This window comes from Rana temporaria, chromosome 11 (genome assembly GCF_905171775.1).
Source record: "Rana temporaria chromosome 11, aRanTem1.1, whole genome shotgun sequence".
Lineage (NCBI taxonomy): Eukaryota > Metazoa > Chordata > Amphibia > Anura > Ranidae > Rana > Rana temporaria.
This window is the reverse complement of record NC_053499.1, coordinates 162,762,597-162,775,628: the sequence shown is the minus strand read 5'-3', so window position 1 is coordinate 162,775,628 and position 13,032 is coordinate 162,762,597. Positions and strand designations below refer to the sequence as shown.

The 13,032-nt window shown below is 50.6% G+C and overlaps 1 protein-coding gene across 1 annotated transcript in view; it reads left to right on the top strand.

The window, feature by feature from the left end:
• The window catches only part of LOC120916855, a 167,856-nt gene that overhangs the window by 128,179 nt on the left and 26,645 nt on the right, over positions 1 to 13,032 (top strand). The window contains exons 13-16 of the mRNA XM_040327798.1: positions 1,589 to 2,056; positions 4,592 to 4,671; positions 6,456 to 6,516; positions 8,167 to 8,248. Of these exons, the coding sequence (XP_040183732.1) occupies positions 1,589 to 2,056; positions 4,592 to 4,671; positions 6,456 to 6,516; positions 8,167 to 8,248 (691 nt within the window). The remainder of the gene's footprint in view (positions 1 to 1,588; positions 2,057 to 4,591; positions 4,672 to 6,455; positions 6,517 to 8,166; positions 8,249 to 13,032) is intronic.

Here is a 13,032-nt window from a genome sequence, read left to right as displayed (position 1 = left end):
TGATGTCCGGTAATAGGCGGCTGACACTTTGACTGGAGAACGCCGCAGGGGCTCATTAAAGAGCGGCTAATTGATGTCTCCGCTGAGGGCAGAGGAAAAACAAACGGAGAACATCGCTTTTACTTGGTGGTTAGTCGGTACGGAAACATTACCCAGCACAGGCTGAATTAGACCCGTCAGGGGAATTACATAATAGAGAAGGGACAATACAATGGGCACTCCAACCAAAAAAACGTTTATTTCTGGTATTGGACAAAGTGGGGTACGGTCAGATCCCCCGTATTTATTTCAGTCTGCACCCCCCCAGAGAGAAGATTTTCTGTCACTTCCTGTCCCTCTTCCTGTCTGATGGCTCTGGACCAATAAAAGTGAAAGTTGGTTCCGATGGATTGCTATGTCAAAGAAGCAGATCCGCCATTGAAATATCAAGCAGTGCCCAGGGCCAAGATGGGAAACCTAAACCCCCCCATACGCGTTGCATGGATGCAGAGCTCCCCCTCCCCCCCCCCAGTACACAAAGCTCCCCCTCCTCCCACACATGCTAGTACAGAGCTCCCCCCCACCTCTAGCCCCCCAAGAACAGAGGTCCCCCTTCCTGCCCACTACAGAGATCCCGTACCCCATAGCACCCCCAATACACAGGGCTCCCCCCACCCTCCAGTATCCCCCAATACACAGATCTCCCCCAAACATCTAACACCTCCCAATACACAGAGCTCCCCACCTCCTAACACCTCCTGATACACAGAGAGCCCCCAATCTCCTAGCCCCCCCTAATACACAGAACCCCCCACACATCCTGGTACCCCCCAATACAGAGCTATCCCCACCACCTAACCCTCTAATACATAATCTCCCCCCCACCTCTAGCCCCCCCCTAGAACAGAGGCCCCCCTTCCTGCCCACTTCAGAAATCCCTTAACCCATAGCACCCCCAATACACAGAGCTCCCCCACCTTCCAGCACCCCCAAACGTCTAGCAACCCCCAATGCACACATCTCCCTCACTTCCAAACACCTCCTGATACACAGAGATCCCCCCATCTCCTAGCACCCCTAATACACAGAACCCCAACACCTCCTATTACCCCCCCCATACACAGAGCTCCCCCCACCACTTAGCACCCCCCAATACACAGAGCCCCCCCCCTCCTCCCATCCTCGCTAGTACAGAGCTCCCCCCACCTCTAGCCCCCCAAGAACAGAAGTCCCCCTTCCTGCCCACTACAGAGATCCCTTACCCCATAGCACCCCCAATACACAGAGCTCCCCCACCTTCCAGCATCCCCTAATACACAGATCTCCCCCAAACATCTAACATCTCCCAATATACAGATCTCCTCCACCTCTTAACACCTCCTGAAACACAGAGATCCCCCAATCTCCTAGCACCCCTAATACACAGAACCCTCCAGTCTTCTCATCCAACATTAATACCTGATCTCAAAAATGATTAGGCTTTTTCTTAGAGGTCTACAACTAAGCCCAATTCAGGTGAACCAAATCCATGAAGACATGGTTTGATGAGCTTAGTGTGGAAGAACTCAAGTGGCCTGCACAGAGCCCTGACCTTCACCTTTTCTTTGAGGTGAACTGCAGTGGTCTACACCGAGCCTCAACCTGACCCTTACTGAACACCTTTGGGAAGAACTGGAGTGGTCTACACCGAGACTTGACCTCAATCCTACTGAACACCTTTGGGAAGAACTGGAGTGGTCTACACTGAGACTTGACCTCAATCCTACTGAACACCTTTGGGAAGAACTGGAGTGGTCTACACCGAGACTTGACCTCAATCCCACTGAACACCTTTGGGAAGAACTGGAGTGGTCTACACTGAGACTTGACCTCAATCCTACTGAACACCTTTGGGAAGAACTGGAGTGGTCTACACCGAGACTTGACCTCAATCCCACTGAACACCTTTGGGAAGAACTGGAGTGGTCTACACTGAGACTTGACCTCAATCCTACTGAACACCTTTGGAAAGAACTGGAGTGGTCTACACTGAGACTTGACCTCAATCCTACTGAACACCTTTGGGAAGAACTGGAACGTTGATTATGAATCAGGTCTTCTAATCCAACATCAGTACCTAACGTCACAAATGTTCTTTTGGCTGAATGGACACAAATTCCAACAGATACAATCCAAAATCTTGTGGAAAGCCTTCCCAAAAGAGTGGTTATGGCCTCAAAGAGGGGGGCCGACCTAATTTTAATGTCTGGGGTTATGGAATGAGATGTCCAACAAGCTGCTACAGATGTGATGGTCAGGTGTGCACATTGTGTATCGCTATCTAAGTCAGTGAGGTCTGGTAGAGGAACTCTCCCCTTGTTGTCCCCGTACTTCCCTTTAGGTTGGGAGTCTCCTCTCGTTAGTGTGTGATCTAATAAGACGAGGCAGGCGGCCATCACCGCCTGTCAGGATCTTTCCTTGATAGCGTAACCTTCTGCAAACAGCACCGGAAACCAGAAACATCTCACCAATATAGAGTCATTTATTATTGATAAGTAATAATGTAGCAAAGCAAACAGAATTCTCTATCGGTGGAGTGCTGCCGGCCTCTGCACCGTACAGCATTAGAGCCACGCCGCATTCTGCAGCAAGAAAACCCCAATTTAATTGTAAAGCCTGGAGGAGCACTATATCAAATCTCCAGGTTGGGGGAGGGGTGGGGGATTCATTTTCATTCAACGGGAAAAAAATAAATATTTGACCGGTAGCAAAAGTCGTGTTTGTTCAGCCAGTGACGAGTGCCGGGGGATTTTCTAGCTTGTGTGGACAAAGGATAAAGGGAACCTGTCGTTACATTTTTACTTTGCAAAGCTGAAGTATTTATCTAATGCTGGAAATAGTTATAAAGATGAACTTGCAGGTCCAGGAAACCGTAATTGTAAAATAATTGTTTTCTATGTGCCCCGTTCACACTATACACGGGGGGTGGTGTGTCAATGGACATGTCTCTGTACACCCAATCACTAAATCCTCATCTAAAGCCGGGTACACACTATTCGTTTCTTTTTTTCAACCCCGTGGGGTTAAAACTTCTAGTACCCCCCCAATACACAGATTTCCCCCCATGTCCCAGGACCCCTCAATACATAGATCTCCCCCCCCACTACTAACACTTCCTAATACACAGCACTCCCCCACCTCCTAGTACCCCTCAATACACAGAACTCCCTCCACCTCCTAGTAACCCTAAATACACAGAGCTCCCTCCACCTCCTAGTACCCCTCTGTCATGGACCTTGGAATGCGGAAGTGTTCCTCCTTGAAATCTGTTACACAGTGGGGGGTCTTCTGCTCTGTCTTAAGGCTCCAGATGGCTCCATTGTTCTGTGTCTGGCTATTGTGTACATTGATTGCCCCCTGGGGCTTCTGTCTCATTACACATAACAGTCCGTCTAATCTAGCTATCGGACCAATCCCTGCTGACTCATTTTCAAGTCCTCATTTGCATGGCTAAGGAGGACCTGAAGGAGGACTACATGTACTTTACAATTGACCAATAGGAAAGCAGTTGTTGGGGGCGGGATGTTCCAAATTCTGTAAAAAAGTGTGTTGTGTACTTCCAATAAAGGTCTTCCTGTTTGAACTTACATACAGCCTGCCTGGTGTTTGTTCTAATGGATTCCGAACGACACATAGCTGTAGTTCGGATCCCGGAGCCTTGGATGAACAAACCATCAGACGTTGCGATCTGCAAGCTGACTCACTAGTAGCAGAGGAGTGTCGGGAGAGCGGAAGCGAGTGAGCAAGGGTCTCGTTACACCCTCAATACACAGAGCTCCCCCACCTCCTAGTACCCCTCAATACACAGAACTCCCTCCACCTCCTAGTACCCCTCAATACACAGAGCTCCCCCACCTCCTAGTACCCCTTAATACACAGAGCTCCCCCACCTCCTAGTCCCCCAATACACAATCTCCCCCCACTTCCTAGTACCCCTTAATATACAGAGCTCCCCCACCTCCTAGTACCCCTTAATATACAGCACTCCCCCCACCTTCTAGCCCCCATACACAGTGCTCCCCCCACATCCTAGTCCCCCAATACACCATCTTGCTTCACCTCCTAACCCCTCAATACACAGAGCTCCCCCACCTCCTAGTCCCCCAATACACAATCTCACCCACCTCCTAGTACCCCTTAATATACAGAGCTCCCCCCACCTCCTAGTACCCCTCAATACACAGCGCTCCCCCACCTCCTAGTACCCCTCAATACACAGCGCTCCCCCACCTTCTAGTATCCCTCAATACACAGAGCTCCCCCACCTCCTAGTCCCCCAATACACAATCTCACCCACCTTCTAGTACCCCTTAATATACAGAGCTCCCCCACCTCCTAGTACCCCTCAATACACAGCGCTCCCCCACCTCCTAGTATCCCTCACTACACAGAGCTCCCCCACCTCCTAGTATCCCTTAATACACAGAGCTCCCCCACCTCAAAGGGATGAAGAAAAGCAGAGACCGTATTTTATTTCATAAAATGTCTTTGTTTATATTACATTAGACTTTTGCTAATTAAATGACATTCAGTTATTATTCAGATTTACTGAATCCCTCTGCTGTCCCTACAGAAGAAGAGGAGAGCGAAGAGGAGGAGGAGAGCGACGTTGGTTCAGTATTGACTCTATCATTACCTCTGTCAGAGCAGCAGGTGAGTACCATCATCAGAACAACACGTCTCTGATTGGAGGGATCTATGAATTGGAGGGATCTATGAATTGGAGGGATCTATGAATTGGAGGGATCTATGAATTGGAGGGATCTATGAATTGGAGGGATCTATGAATTGGAGGGATCTATGAATTGTAGGGATCTATGACCCTCTGGAAGTTTCTTAGACTGGGTAGAATATTGGCCTGCATATATCTGATACATTATGTGTGATATGGAAGCAATACACATTTCCATCTTCACATTCCCCTTTCACATCAGACCCCCCCTCTAACATCAGACCCCCCCTCTAACATCAGACCCCCCCTCTAACATCAGAGCTCCCCTGTAACATCAGACCCCCCCTCTAACATCAGACCCCCCCTCTAACATCAGACCCCCCCTCTAACATCAGAGCTCCCCTGTAACATCAGACCCCCCCTCTAACATCAGAGCTCCCCTCTAACATCAGAGCTCCCCCTTTACATCGGAAACCCCCTTCACATCAAAGTCTCCCCTTCATATCAGAACCTTCCTCACATCAAAGCCCCCTCTTTCACATCAGAGCCCCCTTCACATCAAAGCCCCCTCCACACCAGAGCCCCCTTCACATCAAAGCCCCCTCCACACCAGAGCCCCCTTCACATAAAAGTCCCCCTATTCACATCAGAGCCTCCCCTTCACATCAGAGCCCCCCCTTTTATATCAGAGCCCCCCTTTTATATCAGAGCCCCCCTTTTATATCAGAGCCCCCTTTTCACATCAGACCCCCCCACATCAGAGCCCCCCTTCACATCAGCCCCTCCATATCAGAGCCCCCCTTCACATCAGACCCCCATATCAGAGCCCCCCTTCACATCAGACCCCCCCCCCCACATCATAGCCCCCCTTCACATCAGCCCCCCATATCAGAGCCCCCTTCACATCAGACCCCCCCACATCATAGCCCCCCTTCACATCAGCCCCCCCATAGCAGAGCCCCCTTCTCATCAGACCCCCCACATCAGAGCCCCCCTTCACATCAGCCCCCCCATATCAGAGGCCCCCTTCTCATCAGACCCCCCACATCAGAGCCCCCCTTCACATCAGACCCCCCCACATCAGAGCCCCCCTTCTCATCAGACCCCCCCACATCAGAGCCCCCCTTCACATCAGCCCCCCCATATCAGAGCCCCCCTTCACATCAGCCCCCCATATCAGAGCCCCGCTTTCTCATCAGACCCCCCATATCAGAGCCCCCTTCACAACAGACCCCCCTTCTCATCAGCCCCCCATATCAGAGCCCCGCTTTCTCATCAGACCCCCCATATCAGAGCCCCCTTCACAACAGACCCCCCATATCAGAGCCCCCCTTCTCATCAGACCCCCCCTTCTTATCTTAAGTGAAGTTCTGCTACAAACAGCAGGCGGAAATGAAATCTGATTGGTTGTTTGGAGTCGCTATGCTTTGCAGTTTTTTGCCTATTACCCGGCAGCCATGTGTCATAAGAATTCACTTTCTGAGTCTCTGACCTAGAAGACGAGTACAAGAGATGCGGAGTGTGACTTTTACTTGCTGCATGCTTGCTCTGAGTCAGTGGCAGCCAGGCGGCGAGCATTCTCAGCATCGGGTGCACTTTGTAATTGGAATGTTTTGTTTTTCAGCATTGCAGCACATTTTCCTGTAATAGGTCTCCCCCCCTCCCCTCTGTGGTGTATCGGGAATTAGTTATCATGTAATGATATCCGGGATGATCGTTTTATGTGATCGTTCGATGCTAATCCTGTCCCCCTCCCCCTCCACAGAGCAACACGCTGAGTGCGTACCGGAGCTGTCTGCGGAGATTCCTCCATTCAAGCATGGAAAGTACGTTTATCCCCTGAACTCTGCTAAATACACATGAAAAGCATACAGCGCCTGGAAAAAGTCTTCATACCCCTCTATATACAGAGCCTGGAAAAAGTATTCATACCCCTCTATACACAGAGCCTGGAAAAAGTATTCATACCCCTCTATACACAGAGCCTGGAAAAAGTATTCATACCCCTCTATATACAGTGCCTGGAAAAAGTATTCATACCCCTCAACATACGTTGGGCCAGATTCTCAAAGAGATACGATGGTGTATCTCCTGATATCTCCTGATCCCCCATCGTATCTCTGAGTTCTGCCGGTCGTATCTATGTGCCTGATTCATAGAATCAGTTACGCATAGATATGCCTAAGATCCAAAAGGTGTAACTGTGTTACACCGTCGGATCTTAACTGCAATTTAAAAATGGCCGCTGGGGGCGTTCTCGCTGATTTACGGCGAGGATATGTAAATCAGCGAGATACGCCAATTCACGAACGTACGCGGGCCCGACGCAGTCACTTTACGTCGTTTACGTAAGCGTTTTCCCGGCGTATACTTACCCCTGCTTCTATGAGGCGCAGCCAATGTTAAGTATGGCCGTCGTTCCCGCGTCAATTTTTTTTTTTTTTTTTACGTCGTTTGCGTACGTCAATTCACAAAAGCGCTGGACGCTAGTTACTGTACGCTCACGCCGAAACCAATGACGTCCTAGCGATGTCATTGGGAGCAATGCACGCCGGGAAAATTCGCGGACGGCGCATGCGCATTTAAATCGGCGCGGGGACGCGCCTGATTTAAATACTACGCTCCCCCTAGCCGCGGAATTTGAATTCCGCCGGGGGATTTACGATCCGTCGCCGCAAGTTTGGAGGTAAGTGTTTTGTGAATTACCCACTTGACTCTAAAACTTGCGTCGGCGGATCTTAAATTAGATAGATCGCGCGGATCTAAAGATCCGCTGATCTATCTGAATCTGGCCCAGTGTCTGGAAAAAGTATTCATACCCCCCTACATTTTCCACATGTTGTCATGTTACAACCAAAAACTGACACACTGACACACGTGTCACATAATTGTGAAGTGGAAGGAAAATGATAAATGATACAAATAAATATGTGAAAAGTGTGGGGGGAGGGGTATTTGTATTCAGCCCCCTTTACTTGTCTTTAACAAGGCTGACAGGAGTAGTAACAAGGCTGACAGGAGTAGTGACAAGGCTGACAGGAGTAGTGACAAGGCTGACAGGAGTAGTGACAAGGCTGACAGGAGTAGTGACAAGGCTGACAGGAGTAGTGACAAGGCTGACAGGAGTAGTAACAAGGCTGACAGGAGTAGTGACAAGGCTGACAGGAGTAGTGACAAGGCTGACAGGAGTAGTGACAGCGTCAGTGATTTTGACAAGGATCCCCTGAGCTTGCACATCATGAATGGGGAAAGGGGTCGGGGGGCAGTTTGGCATCTTTGCCCTCGGCACTGGATGACCTTGCCCCTGCGCTGCTGCTAATCAAGCATTATCTGAGGGTGATTAGCAGCATTGGAGGACAGAGAGACATTGGGGGTCTAATAAATGTAACTGATAAGGCAATTCAAGCATTCACTACACAATCCCTTCTATCACGGAGTGGACATCCCTTCTGATGACTCTTTTTTTTTATCTCAAGGCGTACAGGACACCATTTCTCTGGATTCCGAGGAGGTGACTCCAACTGTCTGCAATGAAGAGGAAATTGCGTTTCTTAAACAGTGAGTAAAAAAAGACCAGAGTGACATATTTGCCCCCCTGGGGGCCTGTGGGGAGAATGGGTTATCGGCCCGTGTACATAAGATGAACTATGAAGGGCACTGCACAGGGTGTCTGTAGGGCAGTGTACTGGGGTCATCAAACAGAGGACAGGGGTCAGCAGGGCAGAGGACAGGGGTCAGCCGGGCAGTGTACAGGGGTCAGCAGGACAGGGGTCAGCAGGTCCCTGTACAGGGGTCAGCAGGTCTCTGTACAGGGGTCAGTAGGGCAGTGTACAGGGGTCAGCAGGGCAGTGTACATGGGTCAGCAGGGCAGTGTACAGGGGTCAGCAGGGCAGTGTACAGGGGTCACCAGGATAGTGTACAGGGGTCAACAGGACAGGGGTCAGCCGGGCAGTGTACAGGGGTCAGCAGGACAGGGGTCAGCAGGTCCCTGTACAGGGGTCAGCAGGTCTCTGTACAGGGGTCAGTAGGGCAGTGTACAGGGGTCAGCAGGGCAGTGTACATGGGTCAGCAGGGCAGTGTACAGGGGTCAGCAGGACAGTGTACAGGTGTCAGCAGGGCAGTGTACAGGGGTCAGCAGGGCAGTGTACAGGGGTCAGCAGGATAGTGTACAGGGGTCAACAGGACAGGGGTCAGCCGGGCAGTGTACAGGGGTCAGCAGGACAGGGGTCAGCAGGTCCCTGTACAGGGGTCAGCAGGTCTCTGTACAGGGGTCAGTAGGGCAGTGTACAGGGGTCAGCAGGGCAGTGTACATGGGTCAGCAGGGCAGTGTACAGGGGTCAGCAGGACAGTGTACAGGTGTCAGCAGGGCAGTGTACAGGGGTCAGCAGGGCAGTGTACAGGGGTCAGCAGGATAGTGTACAGGGGTCAACAGGACAGGGGTCAGCCGGGCAGTGTACAGGGGTCAGCAGGGCAGTGTACAGGGGTCAGCAGGACAGTGTACAGGGGTCAGTAGGACAGTGTACAGGGGTCAGCAGGGCAGTGTACGGGGGTCAGCGGGACAGTGTATGGGGTTAGCGGGGCAGTGTACAGGGGTCAGCGGGGCAGTGTACAGGGGTCAGCAGGACAGAGGACAGAGGTCAGCAGGGCAGTGTACAGAGTGTCAGCCGGGAAGTGTACTGGGGGCAGTTTACAGAGGGCAGTGTACAGGGGTCAGCAGAGCAGTGTACAGGGCGTCAGTAGGGCAGTGTACAGGGGGGCAGCAGGGCATTGTATAGAGTGTCAGCAGGGAAGTGTACAGGGGGCAGTAGGGCAGTTTACAGGGGGCAGCAGAACAGTGTATAGAGTGATAGCAGGCCAGTGTACAGGGCACAGCAGGGCAGTGGACAGGGGTTCAGAGGGGCAATATATAGGGGGTCAAAAAAGGAAGTGTACAGCGGGTCAGTAGGGCAGTGTACAGAGGGTCAGCAGGGCAGTGTAAAGGGGGTCAGCAGGGGAAAGCATGGGAGGTCAGCAGGGCAGTGGGGGGGGGGGGGTGCAGTTGAAATGTGAGGGCATAGCTCACAATAGCACCTACCTAGATCTGGCCATGTCTTTCAAGTGTATTTCAGATGCTCCTAAAAATGTATGGGGCCAAACACTCCCCAGTGGGAATCATGGCTGATTGTAGGGCCCCATAACTGATGGGGAAGAAGTTTGCAGGAACGAGTAATAAAGTAAATATTCCTCTGCATTGAACTCCTACTATACGAGTGGGGGAAGGGGAGGAGTGGAGGGGAGGAGGACCACAAGAGATATTTTTAAAGGTTGACCTTGAGTTCAGCTTTAAATATTTATATCGATAAAGGAAATAAACCAAACACCTCTGAACTCCATGAGATCAAACATTTATGGAAAAAGCGATGGCTGTGTCTCCCATCGGACGCATGCTCTGCACCTGATGCACTTTGCATATTATAAATTCATATATGGAATATTTCATATTTACCTAACGAGGCAAATCTTTGGCATCTGGTTACCTTGTGCCTAGGCACCACTGCTGGTACCCGGTACAGTCTCCAAAACACTACACCGTCACAGGGATCAGTATATGGTTATTACTCCCCAGGACCACCTTCCCCCGGACAAGGTCCATTATTTAAGGTAGTAGCACCTCTCAAGACCGGATCCCTTGTGGTGACCTCCTGCAATCAGTTTCTTGGAAGATCCACCCAGGCCCCCCAACCCTGACGCCGCTGAGGCCTTGAGCACAGTTACACAGTCCATGTGCTGCCTTAGGGCAACAGCCCCTCGGGCTCTGGAACCCTCCTGGGGAGAAGGAACCCGGCTCTCCAGTGCTTCAGACTATTTATCGGCCCTCCAGCCCCCTACTGGAGACTCTTCTTCAGAGATTGGCTGTAGCATGATAAATATTCAGGCTGGTCATTTGAATCTCCCGCCCTAAACTCTGGAAGCTTCTTTCAGAGACAGGGGGAAACAATCTAATTCCCAGCCTGTCAAACCCTGAACAGACCATCCCAAAGCTCTTCGAAGTCTCTGGACTCCAGAACCCGACACAGGAATTACAAAACCTGAACACAAGATCACGGGGGGTTCTTCCCTCCCAAAGGTCTTCAAAGTCTCTTGACTCTAGAACCCAATCCGGGGATTACAAAACCTGTACACAAGGTCACAGGGTTCTTCCCTCCCAAATCTCTTCGAAGTCTCTGGACTCCAGAACCCGATCTGGGAATTACAAAACCTGTACACAAGGCCACAGGGTTCTTCGCTCCCAAATCTCTTCGAAGTCTCTGGACTTCAGAACCTAATCCATGAATTACAAAACCTGTACACAAGGTCACAGGGTTCTTCCCTCCAAAAGCTCTTCAAAGTCTCTGGACTCCAAAACCCAATCCGGGAATTACAAAACCTGAAGAAAGAAAACAACCTGTCATGGATATGCAATAAAGTCTGGCAGCTTAACTGATCTCCATGTGTTAGAGGCCTGACCCTCCTTCTGACTGTCTTTTATCACCTTCCTCTCTGTATTGCTCCACCCTAGGCCATCCCAGGAAGCCTATATTAACCACTGAACTGCCAGTCTGCTTTGCTGTTCAACCGTGTTGTTAGCTTTAGTTCCTGTCTGCAGTGTGCTACGATTATCTTCCTGTGTACCATTTTTGGCTCGTGCCTGACTTCTCCTGTTTGCCTGTGATCCTGACCCTTTGCCTGTCCCTTAGTTACCCTTGTCTGCCTGTTGCCCTGACCTTGGCTTACCCATCACTACCGCTTGTCCTGCTTGCTGCTTCCCCTCTCTCCCTGCAGAGCGTGACCTAGGGGATCCCAGGGGTCGCGACCTGGATCCAGCTGCGGCGAAGGCCATCCTCACCACTAGAGGCTCTGGTGAACACAAAGCTGGGTCTTAGACTCCGTACCCTGGGGGATCTTGGGTTCACGCTTCCTCTCTTGATCGCAGCAGTCGGCCATAGGGTTCACTACCCTGTGGTGCATCCCTGACCCCAACGGGGTGCACTTGTCACCTGGCCACAGGTGACCTGACACAACCTAACCTGACCTGTGGTCATGCAGCCACCCGGGAGCCCCTCAATCTGCATCTTTGCATGCGTTGACCTCTCCTTCCACAGTGGCAGGGCCCATACACATTCCTATTATTATAGGATTTCTTTATTATAGCTCATGAGAAGCCAGGGACAGTCAGTCTGATGTCATTGTACTGCCAAGAGAGATGTTTCTGGCAGATTCATTTAATATTTTATTTATAACAATAAAACATTTAATTTTTATATAGCACAGCCGGGGGGTGAGTGACTGCGATAATGAGGCAGACTGACAATCAAACTGTCTGCAAGACATCATTCAGTCTGCCTGCTGGAAATTTCACTTCAGCTACAAAAACACAATTTTCCTGTAAATAAGCCAAATAACACGCTACGTCATATTCTGTCTTCTACAGGAACAAATACAAGGCGCAGAAACCATGGCAACCCAGCCCAATTTAGTTTTCCTTGGATTAGCAGAAGATGAACATGTTGCAATTTAGGTTTTCTGGGTAAGGTTAAAGGGAATGTCCATCCATTTTGGTTAAAATTGAGAACGTCTAGAACCCCTGTTAGGTTTTTACTGCCATCTTAGGCTCGGTTTCTCCTCACTTCCTGTCCAGGTGACAACAGGAAGTCAGGAAAAATTCTCTAATCAAGTAGAGTAGGGTAGGGCTATAACCCTCATCAGATTTGTATTGCTGTTTGTTGCAGATTTTCCCTCAGTTTCTGTCTGGTGACGTCATTGTCACTGTGACCAGGGGCGGACTGACAACTTATGGGGCCTTTGGGCAATCGGAGATCAAGGGGCCCTCTGTGTCCACACTTAAGCCACACCCACACCAAGCCCCACCTACAAGTTGCCGCTTAGCTGTATAGAGGGAGGATTTAAACATCCCCCGCAGCATAGCCTGCATACACTTAAGCCACACCCACACCAAGCCCCACCTACAAGTTGCTGCTTAGCTGTATAGAGGGAGGATTTAAACATCCCCCGCAGCATAGCCTGCATACACTTAAGCCACACCCACACCAAGCCCCACCTACAAGTTGCCGCTTAGCTGTATAGAGGGAGGATTTAAACATCCCCCGCAGCATAGCCTGCATGGAAATTCCCTGCTTCTTTCCGTAGAACCCGCTGGGCACTTCCAGGTGTAATGATGGCTGCCATGTGAAAACCATCCTTATGACTCCACCTGGGGCATTTTATAAAAGCAGTGGGCCTGTGTGTGAGATCATGATTTGGGCCCTCATATCAGAGAAAAAAGTGCGGCATGCTGTGCGTGCCGCGGCGAACATTAGGTGTGG